The sequence below is a fragment of the Impatiens glandulifera genome, chromosome 2 (assembly GCF_907164915.1).
Source record: "Impatiens glandulifera chromosome 2, dImpGla2.1, whole genome shotgun sequence".
NCBI classification, from domain to species: Eukaryota; Viridiplantae; Streptophyta; class Magnoliopsida; order Ericales; family Balsaminaceae; genus Impatiens; species Impatiens glandulifera.
Window position 1 is genome coordinate 56,377,994 of NC_061863.1, and position 17,627 is coordinate 56,395,620.

The 17,627-nt window shown below is 33.2% G+C and overlaps 2 protein-coding genes across 3 annotated transcripts; both read left to right on the forward strand.

Moving 5' to 3' along the window:
• The first annotated feature begins 631 nt into the window (after nt 1-631).
• LOC124926323 (protein CHUP1, chloroplastic) lies at nt 632-3,258 on the forward strand. 2 transcript variants are annotated; one of them, XM_047466523.1, is made up of 5 exons: nt 632-1,474; nt 1,605-1,921; nt 1,989-2,100; nt 2,770-2,907; nt 2,986-3,258. In XM_047466523.1, exons 1-5 carry the CDS (start codon nt 836-838, stop codon nt 3,085-3,087), a joined length of 1,308 nt encoding a protein of 435 aa, XP_047322479.1. In that variant the 5' UTR covers nt 632-835; the 3' UTR covers nt 3,088-3,258. The 2 variants fall into 2 exon arrangements, with proteins under 2 accessions (XP_047322479.1, XP_047322480.1); XM_047466524.1 differs by having other exon boundaries at nt 635-1,474; nt 2,776-2,907.
• Nucleotides 3,259-6,936: 3,678 nt separating this feature from the next.
• LOC124923613 (6-phosphofructo-2-kinase/fructose-2,6-bisphosphatase) lies at nt 6,937-17,505 on the forward strand. The gene is made up of 23 exons (XM_047463578.1): nt 6,937-7,325; nt 7,397-7,460; nt 7,544-7,839; nt 8,634-8,852; nt 9,252-9,458; nt 9,564-9,659; nt 9,784-9,882; nt 9,978-10,007; nt 10,220-10,273; nt 10,943-10,996; nt 11,070-11,147; nt 11,852-11,943; nt 12,033-12,090; nt 12,172-12,246; nt 12,681-12,728; nt 13,830-13,927; nt 14,098-14,173; nt 14,507-14,569; nt 16,420-16,511; nt 16,635-16,703; nt 16,781-16,844; nt 16,933-16,998; nt 17,221-17,505. Exons 1-23 carry the CDS (start codon nt 7,131-7,133, stop codon nt 17,296-17,298), a joined length of 2,271 nt encoding a protein of 756 aa, XP_047319534.1. The 5' UTR covers nt 6,937-7,130; the 3' UTR covers nt 17,299-17,505.
• The last annotated feature ends 122 nt before the right edge of the window (nt 17,506-17,627 follow it).

Below are 17,627 nucleotides of genomic sequence, written 5' to 3' on the forward strand. Positions count from 1 at the left end.
AAAGAAAATAAGATGAGAATCTATTATTCATTCTGGTGAGTAGTAGTAATCATTTAACCTTGTTTTACTCTTTTTTTTTCTTCAATTCTCTACTACCACCTGTCTTTAATTGCTTCAGAAGCAAACAAAAAAAAACACGTCAGATATTTACATAAACAAAATAATTCCAATTTCTTACATAATTGACCCATTATGGTACCTCAAGTGATAAGAATCTTGACCTAAGAGGCTCTTAAGCTCGATTTTCTTACTATGAAGTAAGAACAATTTGATTGAAGTTGGTTCATGGAGGTGGGATATTGTGCTATAAAAAAACTTGGTCTAAAGAAAAAGAAAAAGAAAGAAAAGGTAAATCTAGACTTGAGAACTTTCTGACAAATCTGAACAAAGAATCTACAATTGACAGTTGACAACTAAGCATCACTAAGGCATTGTTTGGTTGATGCATTCACTTGACTCAGTGGCTATATATTGGTGTTGTGAGTCATCCATCATAAGGTAAAACTTGAGAAGAGTATTAAAGACTATCACCTAACATTGCCACCTTATGACAGCTACTCCACACAGCCAAAGACAATGTCAACAAAGATACTACATTAATAAATCTATCACCAACAAAAAAAAAAACTATCTATCAATATAAGGAGATTGTGCAGTCGAGAATATCAAGTCTTTAAGCGCTTACCTGCATTATCCTGAAATTTCCATTCTTCTATGCATAGGGCCATCCTTTGAAGGATTAGTTTTGAGCCTCAGATGATGATGCATTTCTTTATAAGAGGCTAGCATTTTATCTTGAGTTCCCATCTCCTTCATCAATTGTAGACATAAGAAAATGGCAATAGTTGAAGATGACCGCTCCAGATTTTCCTGCCTGAACAAGGAACTTGAGGCAGCTCTAGCTAAGAACAAGTTGCTGGAGGAGGCAAATCAAGAACTAAGACAAGATGTGATCCGTTTGAAAATGCAGTTGAGTGCACTCAAAGCCCATGATAATGAGAGGAAGGCTATGTTATGGAAAAAGTTACAGAACTCCATCGATAAAGTAGATCAAGAGAGACCACATATGGAAAAAGGTGTTGGGGAAAGGAACAGACATTTCCATGCAGAACTTCTTCAATACACATCTGACAAGACAAAAACTGACATACCAAAACCTAAATCTATGCTGACTGTTGCCACACAACCATTGCACAAGCATAAAGTGCCACCACCACCACCACCACCACCACCATCATCTCCACCAGCCAGAGCCCCAATATGTTGTCCTCCTCCCCCGCCACCACCACCAAGCTCGACTGTGGTTAGATCTAAATCAATACAACGAGTGCCCCAGGTGATGGAGTTCTATCGTTTACTCATGAAGAGGGATGCTCATCAGGAGCAAAAAATCAATCTCGCAACCACTGCTCCAGTTATAAATCCAAGGAACATGATTGGTGAAATCGAGAACCGATCCACTTACCATTTAGCAGTAAGTACAAAAACCAGAAAACTCAGGATAGCTCAAGTGTAAAAGTCTTGAATGCTGTGCTAGCCTCCTCCAAGGAAAAACCCACTTTTTTGTTGTTTTCTGATACATTACATTATTTTTGTATGAACAGATTAAGTCAGAAGTGGAAACACAAGGAGAATTCATAAGCTTCCTTATAAGAACAGTAGCAACCGCATCATTCAAAGACATGTCCGAAGTTGAATCATTTGTCAAATGGTTGGATGGTGAACTAGCTTGCCTGGTTGATGAACGAGCTGTATTGAAGCATTTCCCTCAATGGCCTGAGAGGAAAGCGGATGCATTAAGGGAGGCAGCTTTTAACTACCAGAGCCTGAAGAGCCTTGAATCAGACATCTTGTTATTAAAGGACAACCCAAAATTGCACTTCTCACAGTTATTAAGAAGGATACAAGCACTACAAGACAGGTAACTATACGACTTAATACAAAAACTCAGCATATTAATTTAAGCTGGTGAACCACAATTACTGCAGATTGGAACAAAGTGTTGATAACATTGAGAGGGTTAGAGAAACTACAAGCAAGAGATATAAGGAATTCAATATTCCTTCTGGATGGATGCTCAACACAGGTGTACTTGGTCAGGTAGGTATCTAACTGGTATACACACTTACACATCAAATATATAAGATTTAAAAACTACTAAAAAGAACAACACCCAAAAAAAATAAAAATGGTACCCACTAAGAACATCTTAAAGTACTTAAAGTCTTAAAATAAGAGACTGAGTTCTCATGTTCAATTCCCACTAAGAACACCTTTACAAAATAACCTTGGTCTAAACTTTCTTAAATATTCCGTGCATATAATTGAAAATGAGCATTTAAACACAACAATTAAGCATGACATGAATGCAATAAGCACATTAAGAGTATACTTAACCAATTAGGCTGAATAATTTCTTTTTGTCTAAATTGCTTTTGAAAAAAATTATCTATTAGCAGACAAATTCAGATCTTTTGGGAATTGTTTATCAGATGCTTGTAGATCACCTGTTACTGTGTGATGTCTCTATCAACTGTAAGCTCACCAAATTAATAAAACCTTAACTTACACATTTATTTCCACCCATCCCCCATCCCCCCCACCACACACAATAAAAAAAACACATTTAATAAAAAAATGTTGGTTTTGCAACCAGTTGTGGTTCTCCTTCTTTCTAGATTTAGTTCATTAATTAGTAGACATGTAAGTTGTAGTTGGGTAATATTATCAACATAAACAAGCCAACTTTACTGAAGTTAAACTCTAAAGCTGCAGTTGAAATTGAGTTCACTGACATTGGCAAGGGCGTACATGAGAAGGGTAACCAGCGAACTTCAGGAGAGGATAAACTCACAAGATGAGGACCTCTTGCTTCAAGGAGTCCGGTTTGGTTTTCGAGTGCACCAGGTAAAACAGAAATTCAATTCTAAAACGTAAACTTTTCTTGCACTAGTCATGCTAATTCCTACCCATGTAATATTTCAGTTTGCAGGTGGTTTTGATGCAGAAACCAAGCATGTATTTGAAGAACTAAGGTTGGTTCGAACATCTAGAGATAAAAAAACAGAATATGGTGTGTTAGGATAAACCAGGTTAGTAAAAAACTACAACAAAAGATTGTGGAATTGGGCAACCAACTACTGGGAAGGCGAAATTGTAAGGATTTTATTAGATAAAGTATATAAGAGCTAGTATATGTAATGTTGCTAAGGAAGCTTCTGTTCCAGATGTAAAGTTTCAATATTGCATTTTCATAGAGAAAAATGTGTACATTTAAGCAAAATAATGATTAAAGCACATCATCATAGGGTACAGAAGAAGGAACACATAATCTGAGAAAATAGATCTCAAAGAGCACACCATATATACATGAATGATTCTACTTGAACTTGCAAAGACAAATGCCATAAGTCCACAGACAGGGAAGCTACAAAAAAAATAAGCCCAAGATCGTAGTGTTTAATTACACAGTGAATCGCATTATTAGTACATTACCAAATCGAGATTCAACTATACTATACATCACAAAACATACCAGACACAGGTTTGAGCAAAAATTCGGCGTTCTTAACACAAGAAAAGCATAATCCCAGAGAATCATAGATTCAGTGAATACTAAATTTCAACTACTGATTGAAAACTAATGATAAAATTCAGCTGCCAAATCAAATAGAACCATACCACTATGAAGGCCAAGTGTGAGATACTGCGATAGGGCCTTGAACGCTGCATGCGCCGCATCAAGCAATAAATATTTAGAATATGAACAATAGCCTACATCCAACTAGAAGAATAATGTTTCATTTATCTCTATTAAAATAAATAAAATATGAATTTTAATCTCTACTCTAATCTCTACAAAAATATGTCTCATTCCTAAAATTTTAGATATATTGATACAAGATATATTGATACAAAGAACTTTAGGTCTAACCCACCAAACTGGCTCATTAAAAAGAGTCAGTTTAACCAATCAAAATGTCACAAGTTTGATTACATCTGTAAGCGCTTTGAGTTTAAACGGGGACTATGGTTTTGAGTTGTAGGTTAATCCTCATTTAATTTTAAAGAAAAAAATAGGTCTATCAGTCTCGTTATGTCATTTTATAAGATTATCGCAAAATATTTAACCAACAGATTGCGAAGGGTGTTAGAGACGACCATATCTAATAATCAGATTACGTTTATCAATGATCGTCAAATTTATGATGTCATATTAATAGTTCATCTGAAAGTGCTTTGAGTTTAAACGGGGAACTATGACTGTGGGGTGTCATTCTAATTATCCTTTAATTCAAAAAAAAAAGAATTTTAAGTCTATCAGTCTCGTTTTATCATTTTATAAGATTATCGCAAAATGATTGGCCAACAAATTGCGAAGAGTGTTAAAGTCGGTTATATTTAATAATCAGATTACATTCATCAAATATCGTCAAATTTATGATGTCATATTAATAGTCAATGTGTGCATTAACTCAACTAATTCAAGAGCTGAGAAATGTGTTTTTTTTGTAAAGTTAGACATCGAAAAAATTTATAATAATGTCAATTAAGAGTTTTTATTTGATGTAATGGACAAAATGAGAATGAGTACGAAATGAATTGGTTGGATTAGATTTTACTTCTCGACGGTTAAGGTTTTTGTCATGGTTAATGTGAGTCTTAAGGATTTTTCGAGAACCTTAGAATGATCAAACATGGTGATCCACTCTCTCTTTTCTAAAAATGATGGCTTTCAGAAAACTTGAGAATCATCCGTGGAGTGAATTGTGGGCCAAGAAGATTTCTTTTTTCCATATCACATTTGTTTTTCACTAATGACACACTTTGCATGGTTTTGACTACTCATGAATTTTAAACACTTTCGAGATATTTTTTGGTTATTTAATGCATATTTCGGTCTTCAAATTGATTTCAATAAGTCAGACATCTTTTTTTCAAATTATGTTTCAAATAGAAGAATGATGATGTTAACAAATGTGTTGAAGTTTAGAATTTGTGGTCTACCGTCAACATATCTTGATATGTCATTAAATGCTAAATTATGATCAAAGGTCTCTTAGGACCCGATTATCACTAAAATGAAATATAAACTGTCTAAATGAAAAAAATAAAATAATCTCGAAAGAAGGCCGGGTAATCCTCATTAATAGTGTGTTGTCATCTATGCCCACATATATAATGTCGTTATTCATTTCCCAAGAGTGTGACGGTTAAAATGAAAACAATAATGTGTAAATTTCTATGGGGATCTTCTAACTCATCGTCTTGTCATCCGTTTTGTCATCTAATTAGTTGGAATAATGTTAAATGTTTAAAAGATTAATGAAGTCTAGATATTTGAGCTCTTATTTCTTATAATAAGACTCTTTTATCAAAATGGTGTAGTAGATTTGTAATGGAGACAAATAGTCTTTGGGCATCGATAATCAGATGTAAGTATGGTAATCATTGGTCTAGTTGGTTCACCAAACTGTCTAATTATACAGCGGGATGTAACATTAGGAGGGAAATTTTTGTGAAATTTTTTTCGTGAGTAGCCTAGATTCATTGTGGGGGATGATTATTCGATTAGATTTTGAGACGACATTTGGTGTGGTGTCAAAAGTCTAGCTACGACGTATCTTGAGTTTGCTTCCATTGTTATATGTAGAAATGTCATAGTTAAAGACATGTTTCATTCTCGTTCTAGTGGTTATGCTAGCCGAATTAGATATAGGAGGAGATTAAACATTATGGAGACTTCGTTTCATAATAGAATTTATTTCTTATAGAACGTAAACAAGTATCACCGTCTGAACAAGACATTATGCATTGATAAAATATGAATAATTTCTATGTGGGACATTGCTACAAGTTGTTCGCTAAGATGATTCTATATATTTTTTGTTAGAAAAAACTTTTGGAATCATAAATTCTATCTAAAATCTCATTTTTTATGGGGCGTCATTCATGGTGGAATTCTAATAGATGATATGTGCATTAAAAAATGTTGTATTATGGCCAATCGTTGTCATATGTGTCACGAACATGTTGAATTGACAACTCACTTATTTTGCATTGTCTAGGATGACTAATATTTGGAGTCTTTTGTGAAGTATTACTGATATTTATTGGGTGATACCCGAGTCTTTAGATAATTGCTGAAAAATTGGATTAATATGAATGATATTGCATGCCTATATATTTGAGTTACCATCCAAATTATTTTTTTGTGGACTATCTAGTTGAAGAGAAATCGTCGAACTTTTAATTTATCGTAGTCGTCCGATGCGTATCATTCATAATAATATTATTATGACACTTTCTGAGATTTGTTTAGGTAAGTCAATAGAGTCTGTCGAAGAGTTAATCGTTTATTTTCGGAAATTTACAAGTTTCACAATTTATTAAGTACCAATTTTTTATGTGACAATTTGTCGTTGTGTTTAAATGATTTTTTTACATGGACTTTTAAAAAGAATGTTTATAAAATATACATAATTACTAGTTGTTACATATAAATAAAATGAGAATTTGTAGTGTCGATGTATGAACACTATATATTAAAAGTGACATCCTTCTTCATTAGGTCAACTAAGTTTTTTTCATCTTGGAATTTTATGATTTATTTAAAAATATTTATTTATTTTATTAGATGAAAAAAATTAATTATTTAAACTTTATTTAAGATAAATGATTAAAATAATTTTTTATTTAAAATTAATAAAAGTATAAATATTTTAATATTTGTATTAATAAATGAAGTAATTTGATAATAATATAATACACATTTCTTTTATAAATCTAAAAAAACAAAAAGAATGGCTGATAGAAATATGGATGGACTATATTTGACAAGTTGAAACTTGAAAATAGCCTAAATAAATATTTAGGTTGATTTTTTTTAATATTAAAATATTTTATAGTTTGTTTCTCTCCATCTATAAGGTTTTCCATGAAAATTCTTCCATCTCTCAATCTGAATTCTCAATCCTCTCACCTCTATCCACAACGTCATCACCATGCCCCTGTTTCTTCTCTCGAGCTTTAGGATAAATCTCCAAAGTGACCAACGCAAAATCATAATCTAGCAAGATATATAGATAGAGAGACAATTAAGCGTGTTTTGTGTCCGAGAGAAAGAGAAAATGGGGACTGGTGTATCGAGGAATCTCGACAGTGGCTCTAATGGCGGCGAGGAGATAGACGATGATAGTTTAGACCATGCAGGTGGACAGCTTTACGTATCTTTGAAAATGGAAAACTATAAACTCAAAGGCGAGGTTGTCCCTCATGTCTACGGCTCAGTTCCGCTCGTCGGTTCTTGGGACTGTTCCAAAGCTGTAAGTCATTCTTTTTCCTCTCTCTTATGCTCTATCTATTCTAATTTATTCCAATGCTCCATCTTCCATAGCTTGCAATGGAGCGAGAATCAGCCTCAATGTGGGAGTTGAGCTTTGTAGTTCCCCCTAATCATGGTAATTACATAGCTTGCTCTATTCTTATTATTGTCTGATTATCGAAGTTTAGAGGAATTGATTGATTTGAGATTTGAATTTAGAAACGTTGGATTTCAAATTCCTTTTGAAGCCCAAGTACAGCAGCTCGCCTTACATAGTTGAGGAAGGCTCCAATAGGGTGTTAACAGGGGGAACCTTGCAGGGGGATGCAAGACCCGCTCTCTTCAGGTTGAGCACAGACGTTGTCGTTGAATATCAGGTGTTCATTAAGGCGGACCGAGTTTCTCCTTTTGATCTTGCAGCAAGTTGGAGGGCATATCAGGAAAATCTACAGCCTTCCACTGTTAGGGGAATCCCTGATGTCAGTATAAATTCGGCACCAGATTCGGGGACTGAGGTAGGAATATCCTTGAAGCTAGTGGCAGTTATCTAAGTGAATCGTGTTAACTTGGTCTCATTTTCTGCTTTATGTATATCTTTTGCTTCTTATATGCTAGTGCAGAAGAATATCCATATTGTTCAATTTTTCTCACTGGAATTTTGTTTATACTCTTGCTTTGATGATTATGCATGCAGATGTTTTATGTCAAATTAAAGCAAAGGCACATTAAAATTTTTCAATGGAAAATAATATGAGCTCAAATACACTAGTTATTGTCACTAAGCAGAGCAGATTTCAATGGAATTGAATATTCAAGGTTTGGTCTTGTTAGACAATTGAAGGTATCAAGTATACACTGCCAAAACATTCCTCCAGCAAAGCAAGACTAATTACCTTTTGTATATACTTTTGGTAATAAAGCACAAAAACACACCTAATATGTGCAAATATTCGCGTTCTGGGTTCTTGCTCGAGTAATGGAAAGAATAAGTCACTTCTAAAACTCTTTGAAGCTCAGAATTTTTGCCACTTCCTTGAGTATTTAACTTGGTAAATTTCTCCTATTCAAATTAATTTCATTGTCACTCTAAATCTCTGGTCCATCACTTCTAGCAGTTTTCTTAACCCACTCTTTTGATATAGTACAATCACTTTGCTTGTAAGGCTTAATTAATATAAATTCCTTCTGCTTGCCAATGAAAGTTGATAGAGGGTGCTTTCTGAATGATATGGTTCCCTAGCATAATTGTTTTACAAGGATATCAATATTTCTTTTATCTCTGTCCTAACTGACTCACATCCCCTGTCAGAGTGGCTCTTCAGTGGGATTGGAACTGGATCTTGAACATTATGTTGTCCCAGCGCCTGCAACCTCTGTCAACTCGGCTCTAGTTTATGCTGCGAACATGACAGAAACTCCTAGGTCTCTAACCAGAGGCGGGGAATTCTCCAAGAAAGATGGCCCAGACAATGCTTCATATTACCAAAAGGATGGTACTGTTTCCACTGATTGGCCTACGAGTACCAAGGTTATGTCTCTGATTCATATTGTCCTGCATAAGTAGGACTATTTGGCTTCATGTATTTCTCAGTAAAGATGGTTCATTTTCACTCATAAGATAATTTTTTTATATTCTGAAAATACCAATACTGTATGCATAAAGGTATTATCTCGTGTAACTAAAAGTTTTTTTTTTTTTATATATAAATGCAGCAGCTAATCCATATCACTTTGTATTCTTAACTGGTTAATTTACAAAAATCTTTAGAAGATAAAGACATTCTATTTGACTGACTTGTGTCTGTAATCTGATGTTATGTCATATTATCTTCTACTTCCTTATGCTGTCCCCAAGATTTTCCCCTCTAATGTTTTGCCAATTTTCAAGCTTAGAAAGTCTAAAGGTAGAATATGTTTCATTTCATAGGAGACGGAGGTCATGGTACCAGATACCAAGGTCTATTCCAGTCCAGGAATGTCTGAGTCAAAATCTGTGGGAACTATTGCACCTCTACATAAGCAAGATGGCCACAGAGGTCTTTTGGTAGATAGAGGTGTCGGATCTCCTAGACTAGCCAAATCTTCTAGTGCTGCTAATTTTAGCATTGATCTGAATTTGGATTCAGAAGCCAAGGTTGGTTTGAACAAATTGTTTAGCCTGCTGATTGTTTTTCTGGAAAAATTTGTTTTCTATGCAACTCTTCTAACGGTTTAGACACTTTATCTTAATTTATTTTAGAGTGCTATGCCAGCAGCTGCTGGAGCTGTTGCTGCTGCAGCTGTCGCTGATCAAATGCTTGGACCAAAAGAGGATAGACATCTTGCAATTGTCTTGGTATATCGTGATGCATCTAATTTTCATTTTGATTAATAAAATTGCTGATTGAAGCCCTCCAACGTTTGAGTTAGTTTTTTAGTTTGTCCGTGTCCTCTTTTCTTCTAAAACTGAATATCCCCAGGTTGGTTTGCCAGCTCGTGGAAAGACTTTCACTGCAGCTAAACTCACAAGATATCTTCGGTGGTTGGGTCATGACACCAAGCATTTCAATGTTGGGAAGGTACTTATACTTCATTCTGAGATTGCTCCTTGTTTTAATAGATTTGATCATGATGATAAATCATCAGTATGATTAACCATTCCATCTTTCTACAGTATCGTCGCCTCAAGCATGGAACTAATCAGGTGAGGATGATGTTATCTGAGATTCTTTTATTTTGGTCATTTCAACTTTTAGCTAGTAATTATGCTTAATAATTATATTGGTCATTTCAACTCTGCGAATTATGCTTAGTAGTTAATTAGTCTTGCTCCTTCCTCTCTCTCTCTCAACCTTTTTTCATTTAATTCCATGTCCACTTGATTTTCTCTTATAATGCATGGTATTCTTCTTGCAGTCTGCTGACTTTTTTCGAGCTGACAATCCAGAAGGCATGGAAGCAAGGAATGAGGTGAATCACCTCAAAGAATATGCTTATGCTTTCTTCTCTGTTTAGATTATTCACATTGCCTTGTAGCTGTTAATCATCTGCTATGACATTTATGTCAAAATTCGTCCATTTATTGCAGCTTTTCTATTAAAACTAGAATTTGTCACTATGCAAAAGAATAGAATAACTTATGTTCTGTAATGTCTTCAAAACATGAAACATCTAGGTTTGTATTGACCCAATCTGAAAACAAATATGGAACTTTTGTATGTTTCCAATTTTAAAAAGCAATCTGAAATTTCCAGAAAGTTTGGAAACCTTTTTTTTCTCTTTGTCATAACAAGCACAAATGTCACTGTACAAGTCTTCACGTAAATTCTTTTTTGAAAAGGGTGAGCTATAAAGTTACTTGGAGCTTCATATCATGTTTGATGGTATATACATGTTATTTCCTTTTTCAATCTCTATGAGAAAGAGATTGTGATGAATATTAGAACTCTTTTGTGTTATATTCTGCATGTGTTGGTATCTTGCATTTGTTTCTCAAAATGTGATTCATAACTTTTTTCCCCAACTTTTCTTGGATTTGCAAAAAAAAAGTAACTTTGTTTTCATGAATGATATTACAGCGGGAAATATAAGAGTGTTGAAGTTCTCTCTTGCAAGTTTTAATATATTGCATGTCAATAGGTAGCTGCCCTCGCTATGGATGATATGATTGCGTGGATGCAAGAAGGTGGACAGGTAATTTTCCCTGAGATTGATATGATATTGTCCTCCTGAATTTCTTTCTAATTGATTTCTATGTTACATGTAGGTGGGTATATTTGATGCAACAAACAGTACAAGGCAAAGACGAAATATGCTTATGGTAATGGCTGCAGGAAAATGCAAGGTAATTGCACACCACATCAGTAGGGTAACAGCTAGATTATTCTGAATAAAATTCATCTCATATTGATCAAAGTCTTGATTCATTCACTTAAATACTCCAGAGTGGTCAGTAAACAAAAAATGTTATTGTGCTTGCAAGGGAACTACTTTATCTAATCCTGGCCAATTTCTCAAAAATTCAAAGTAAAGCTTTTACATATGTGAATATTGTAGAATGTATGAACATATTGAATTATCTTGGAAATATACCTCACATGTCATGCCTTATCTACATCAACTCCCGAGAGCCTTTTAGTCTCCCCAAGACATCTTTGGTTACATCTCTTGGAAATGTACATATATATTCTTCAAATATCATCTTCAATAATTGATTTTCAAATTCAAAGTAAAGCACTCTCATACAAGTGTAAACCGTTGTATCACACCTTATTATCAAGCGTTCTCAAATGGGTTCCGTATAGAAGACTCATTTTCATCGATGTTCTTTAATTAATAGTGTGTCTGACTGATACATTTGCTTTGGTACATGACAGACTATGAAACATACATCGGTTTTTGAGAAATCATGTTGGGCCATCCATATATAATTTATTATTTCTTTACTCTAGTGGTGTATGAGCAATTATGTTTCCTTATTATACTATAAATAAGATTCTCTTCTGCAATTCTTATTTACTTTTTGCGTGTTCCATGTTTTTCTGACAGATTATTTTCTTGGAGACACTTTGCAATGATCATCGCCTAATAGAGAGAAATATACGTTTGAAAATTCAGCAAAGCCCTGACTATGCAGAAGAGTACTCTCGCTGCCTCACATTACAAAGTGCTTATTTGATATGTGCATACGTTGAAGGCCTTACAATTACTTAATGATCTTCGTTTACAGGCCAGATTATGAAGCTGGATACCAAGATTTCAAAAAAAGACTTGATAATTATGAAAAAGTAATATCCCTTGGTGAATTTTGACTCATCACGGTGAAACAAATGTTATATTGTAAATTTAGAAATGTCTTCATGTAACAGGTTTACGAGCCAGTAGAAGAGGGATCATATATCAAAATGATCGATAAGGTTAGCGGCCACGGTGGGCAAATACAAGTAAATACATCATCTCTTCTGATTTCTTATTCAATTGAGTGGGTTTGGTGGCAATGATTTGGATTATACTCCTTTATTTTGTAGTTGACACCTCAAAGATTCACCCAAACAAATAAATCTGCTACCAATACATTTTGAGCATACTGTGTGCAAAACCATAGATGACAGTTGACAACTATTTTTGTAAAGAGTTATTTTGTTCAATAGTCTTGAATGTTCGTTTACTGTTGAAGAGAATGAGAGATTACCTTTCCCCCCAATAAGTTAGTAGTTTATTGCCATCATTTTAATTGATCATTCATCACAATGTATGTTGGGGATTTTAATTCTTGTGGATCATTAGTCTTCACAATGCTGTTGAATATATTTCCTTTCGCAGTTGTTTCAACAAAAGAAAAGATGGAGTATTTTTCTAAGGAACTTCATTTGTGCAGGTAAACAATATCAGTGGCTATCTTCCTGGACGGATTGTTTTTTTCTTGGTATGTTATTCCTTCCAATACTGTAGCATATATTGTCCTCCTACTCATATTCCGAGAGCCATATTAGAGGCATATTGTTACAAGTTGTATTTCTTAGTTAGTTTATAACCTTTTTTTTAAGGTCAACTTTTCAATAAAATCAAAGAACGCAAGGGGAATGGAGAAGAATGAAACAGATACAAGTACATAAAAATATTAGATGCCAATAAGATCAAAGAAATTACATCCCGTGCAAGCCCTTCTTTTCCTAATTGATGCAAACGTATGGAGCAGGAATCCTTTTATTCTCTCAATACCGTAGCTTCTCCCTTTGAATGCTTTTATATTCCTTTCTTTCTAGATCTTCCACCACATGATGTGATGGATGGACTTGCAATCATTAGTGATGGTTCTTTCTGATTCCCATCCAATTCATTGGTCCAAAATATCAGTGATTTTGAGCGGCATTAACCAATGAAAATTGAGAATGTTCCGCAGGAGGGCCCACATATATTAGCAAGATTGCAATTATAAGTTATATTTATACCTTTTAGTTATAAGTTAAATTTACTATATATGCAATGTTATAACTTTTATTTAAGTTCTAAGTTACTTATAAGTTATATTAATACCTTTTTAAAAAAAGTTATCAATACCAGCGTGGGTATTCTTTTAATTGATTATGTTCACACTTAAATTTAATAGTTTGGTTTCCTATGTGTCCTATTAATATAGGAATAAGACACATTTAGTTCTTCAAATACTTGCATTGGTGTTGTCAAGCAAACTCTATTGCTAATGCATGGAAGTGATTTCATTGCTATCACGATCCGAGAATGATCCTTGATATTGCACTCGTTCCTGGGCATCTAAGAAGTATTTGAGTATAAAATAACTCTTGATAGTGCCTCCCTTTATTTTTGTGCTCTCAAATTCAACACTCTCTTGTATGAAGAAAAAAATCTAAGTACTTCAAATCCCATTGGGTAGCCTAATATTTATAATCTGTAAATAAGTTTGATGTTTTAATTTCTTTAGTCATTTAAGTCGAAATAGTTCTTGCCCCTGATTGTCAAAGATTTTGTTGAGCATAACCTGAATTTGTTCATCATTTTCCTGCAGGTGAACACACATCTTACACCTCGGCCAATTCTACTAACAAGGCATGGGGAGAGTCGGGATAATGTTAGAGGCAGAATTGGGGGTGATTCTGGTTTGAGGTCAACTATATTATTTGTTTGACTGTCCTTGATAAAAATTCTGAAAAGGCTTTGACCAGATTCTCTTTTTAAAGCTACTATTTTAATTTCAGTTTTTATTAGCTATCCAAATTTCTGTAGTTCTGTTTGACCTTCAATTTAACTTCTCTGTTGTTGCTTTCTTGGAGCAGTGATACAGGAGAGATATATGCTAAGAAACTTTCAAACTTTGTGGAGAAGCGACTGAAAAGTGAACGTGCTGCTTCTGTAAGCTTTGTCAATAAATGACTTCAGTTCACCAAAAAATAAAATAAATGGTTATTTAAAATTCTTACGTTGTTGTTTTTTGTTGTTTTTTATTTTCTGCTTTGATTTTTCCCTTTGAAGCGTTTGAACGTATCTTGCGTTCTTTTTAATAAAAAATTGACCTTTTTAAAAATAAATAAATAAATGACTTCACCATACAGGGCATTCTTTATCCATACAATTGCCTGTCTAGTTTCTATTATTGGTTGTTATCTCAGCTTTAAGTTTCACAACAGTGTATAATAATCATTTGGATACTGATTGCATTTTGGCATCACTTTTGATTTGTATTAGATATGGACCAGCACATTGCAAAGAACAATTATATCTGCCAGTCCTATTGTTGGGTTTCCAAAGGTTTGTGCATGAGTTTTGAAAGTTTTGGAGTTTTATTGTTATTCTAAGGTGATGCCTGTTTTTCTAATTAGATTGTTTGGATTATCTTAGTGAAATAAGATGATTTGGAATAGATAAGTTATATTTAAAACAAATTTATTTAATATTTGGGTTACTTAGTGTTGTTAGGAATATTATATATATCATGTACCGGGACGGATTGGGCTTGAGATAAATGAAGAAAAAAATTTGGAGTGGGCTTGAAAAAAATGAAAGAAAAGAAAATGTAATTAGAGAGAATCAAACCTAGTGTGATTTAAATTTTATGTCACACTAGTCACTAGACAAATAATATAACTATTATTATTTTTAAAAGATTATGATATATAACCCACCAAAGTAGTCCAGTGGTAAGAGTCGGGTTAAGAGATCAAAAGGTTACGGGTGGGAGGTCATAACTGTGTGGTGTCAATGCTAGTTCTCCTTAAATAAAAAATAAATGGAAAAAAAGTTGGGATATATATACTTGTACTTGGTAGGTAATAAATTAAGACAAAATTTGGAGGGGTGAGAAAATAAAGTTATTTTTTTTTAAAGAGAATCTAACCCTGTGTGATTTAATTTGTCACACTAGTCACTAGACAAATAATATAACTATTATTATTTGTAAAAGATTAGTATATGATTTGTTTGGATCCAGATTATCGTGATGATTTTGAGGAGGTAGTGATTTTTTGGTAAAATACTTAAAGGTTATTAATATTTAATAATAAAATATATATTTGTTTAAATAGAAGTTATTTTAGTATTTTAGTTAATGAATTAAGTGATTTGATAGATAAAAGTAGGAGGGAAATAATATTTGATTAGGTTGTGTTATTTAAATAACCCCGACCGAACAAAGTCATATATATAGACTTGTAGGTAATAAATTATTTTCTTTGGCTGAGTTTCAACCAAGTACAGCCCCTACGTAGATCCGTTGTTGATCATTGTACATTATATTAGGTAAATGTGATAATTCTTTACAATATTTGTAAAATATGTTTTGAGATTGATTTCTTACAATAGAATTTAAAATAAAATAAAAATACTTAAAGCTAGATAAGAATGTGAAGTGCACAAATATTTATTCAGACTTTTTATTACATCATTATTTGTTAAGGAAATTTATGGTTAAAATAATATTGGATCTTTTTGTTATCACTTTTTATGATTTACATCATGAACCAGAAAATCTATACTTATTATCTTTTAAAAAAAAAACACAATGATCTATAAAATTTCTGGTCCATAATCTAAATAATAATCTTTATGCTAAATGATGCCAAAATCACACAAAATTCTAGATGATGATCCATAAAATAATCTTATACTAAACAAAACAAAAATCCACACTATAATATGGATCATGATCTGAAAAATAATTTGAATCATGCTACCAAATGAAAAAAGAATTCACTTTCAATTTTAACTTTTGAATATTTTCCATGTTTGTGCCAAACATTGTGATAAATACCAGTTTCAATAGGCTGAATAAATTGATTGGTAATCTAAAAACAAATGTGATCTGATATCATTTTATCTGAAAACAAATAAATGTATGACTAGAATGTTATTGCTAGTTCTTGTCAAGAGGCAAAGTTGTCAGCCTTTTGTCTAATAGTTAATCTAATTCGACCCGATTATTATCCGGAAAACAAACATCATTGAGATAACTTTGTGAATGAGTTAGGTGTTATTGTTGATTTTCTACCAAATCTTGAATATTGTGGAATCTTGTAATTTCTCTCCAACAGTTTATAGGCAAAGGTCTTCAGATTGTTTCTGATTAAACGAGTTTTAAATTCAACTATTTTTCAAACACTTAGATACAATGGCGTGCACTTGATGAGATAAATGCTGGTGTATGTGATGGAATGACGTATGAAGAGATAAAGAAGAACATGGCGGAGGAATACGAGTACGTTATGATATTTGCTTAGGAATTGCATAATAATATAATGTAAATATTTCTTTATGGGTAAGCAGAAGAGTATCCATGCGTGTTTCTCTAAACAACCTGTTTGTGTAAACTCTGTTATAGGTCGAGGAAGAAGGACAAGTTGAGATATCGATATCCTCGCGGAGAATCTTATCTTGATGTTATCCAAAGGTTTTTCAATTTCAATTTAGTCCATCAACCGTCCTTTGATGATTAAACAAACTTAATTTTGAAGTAACTGTTTGTAGGTTGGAGCCTGTAATTATTGAGCTAGAACGGCAGCGTGCACCCGTTGTAGTGATATCCCATCAGGTCAATATTATATGGAGTTTTTTATATATTTTAATTACAAATACGTCTTTACCTATGGTAGATGCATTTTAACACCATATTCTTATAGGCGGTGCTGAGAGCATTATACGCTTATTTTGCTGACCGCCCATTGAAGGAGATTCCACACATTGAGGTATGTATTAATTTGTGGTGTTCCTAGAAGAATAAGTGGATAATTTGGGGTTATTTGGTCAAATGATTAAAAATAGCATTTGTATTTAATATTTTGAAATGTTATGAAAATTAAACTAATAGTACTTTAATTAATGATTTAATTGGTGATATAATAAGGGGTTAAATAAGGCCCTATTATTTTGTGTTCAAATCTAATTAATAAAGTATTGGTAATTTTCAGATGCCACTCCACACCATTATAGAGATCCAAATGGGAGTTAGTGGCGTGCAAGAGAAAAGATACAAGCTGATGGATTGAATTTTAATTATTTTTTTTGCTTTGGGTTGTAAGTCGTCACTATCTCAAAAAATCCTTGTACGATTCAGTTTTTATAACAAGTTTACATAAATGAGATGATGTACAGTAAACTACTACAATGTCATCAATTTCTTAGAACTAATGTATGAAAAATACTTGTATAACATCAATTTTCTATGAACTGTATGGCATGAGAAGCTTTGCATCTTTGTGATTTTTGAATTTTCTTAGTCAAAACCTCTTGTCAAAGAATTTGATAGATTGATGAACATTTCATAATCTATGCAGACATTTAATCATTATTGGATAAAGGTAAGGTCTTGCAATCT

Bases quoted from the DNA above. Each gene is read 5' to 3' on its own strand.
- LOC124923613 (XM_047463578.1), top strand. From the start codon at position 7,131: ATGGGGACTGGTGTATCGAGGAATCTCGACAGTGGCTCTAATGGCGGC. The intron at 9,660-9,783 runs GTATATCGTGAT...GAATATCCCCAG, and splicing joins GACATCTTGCAATTGTCTTG to GTTGGTTTGCCAGCTCGTGG. The intron at 16,999-17,220 runs GTATGTATTAAT...GGTAATTTTCAG, and splicing joins AGGAGATTCCACACATTGAG to ATGCCACTCCACACCATTAT.
- LOC124926323 (XM_047466523.1), top strand. From the start codon at position 836: ATGGCAATAGTTGAAGATGACCGCTCCAGATTTTCCTGCCTGAACAAG. The intron at 1,475-1,604 runs GTAAGTACAAAA...TTGTATGAACAG, and splicing joins GATCCACTTACCATTTAGCA to ATTAAGTCAGAAGTGGAAAC. The intron at 1,922-1,988 runs GTAACTATACGA...CAATTACTGCAG, and splicing joins ATACAAGCACTACAAGACAG to ATTGGAACAAAGTGTTGATA.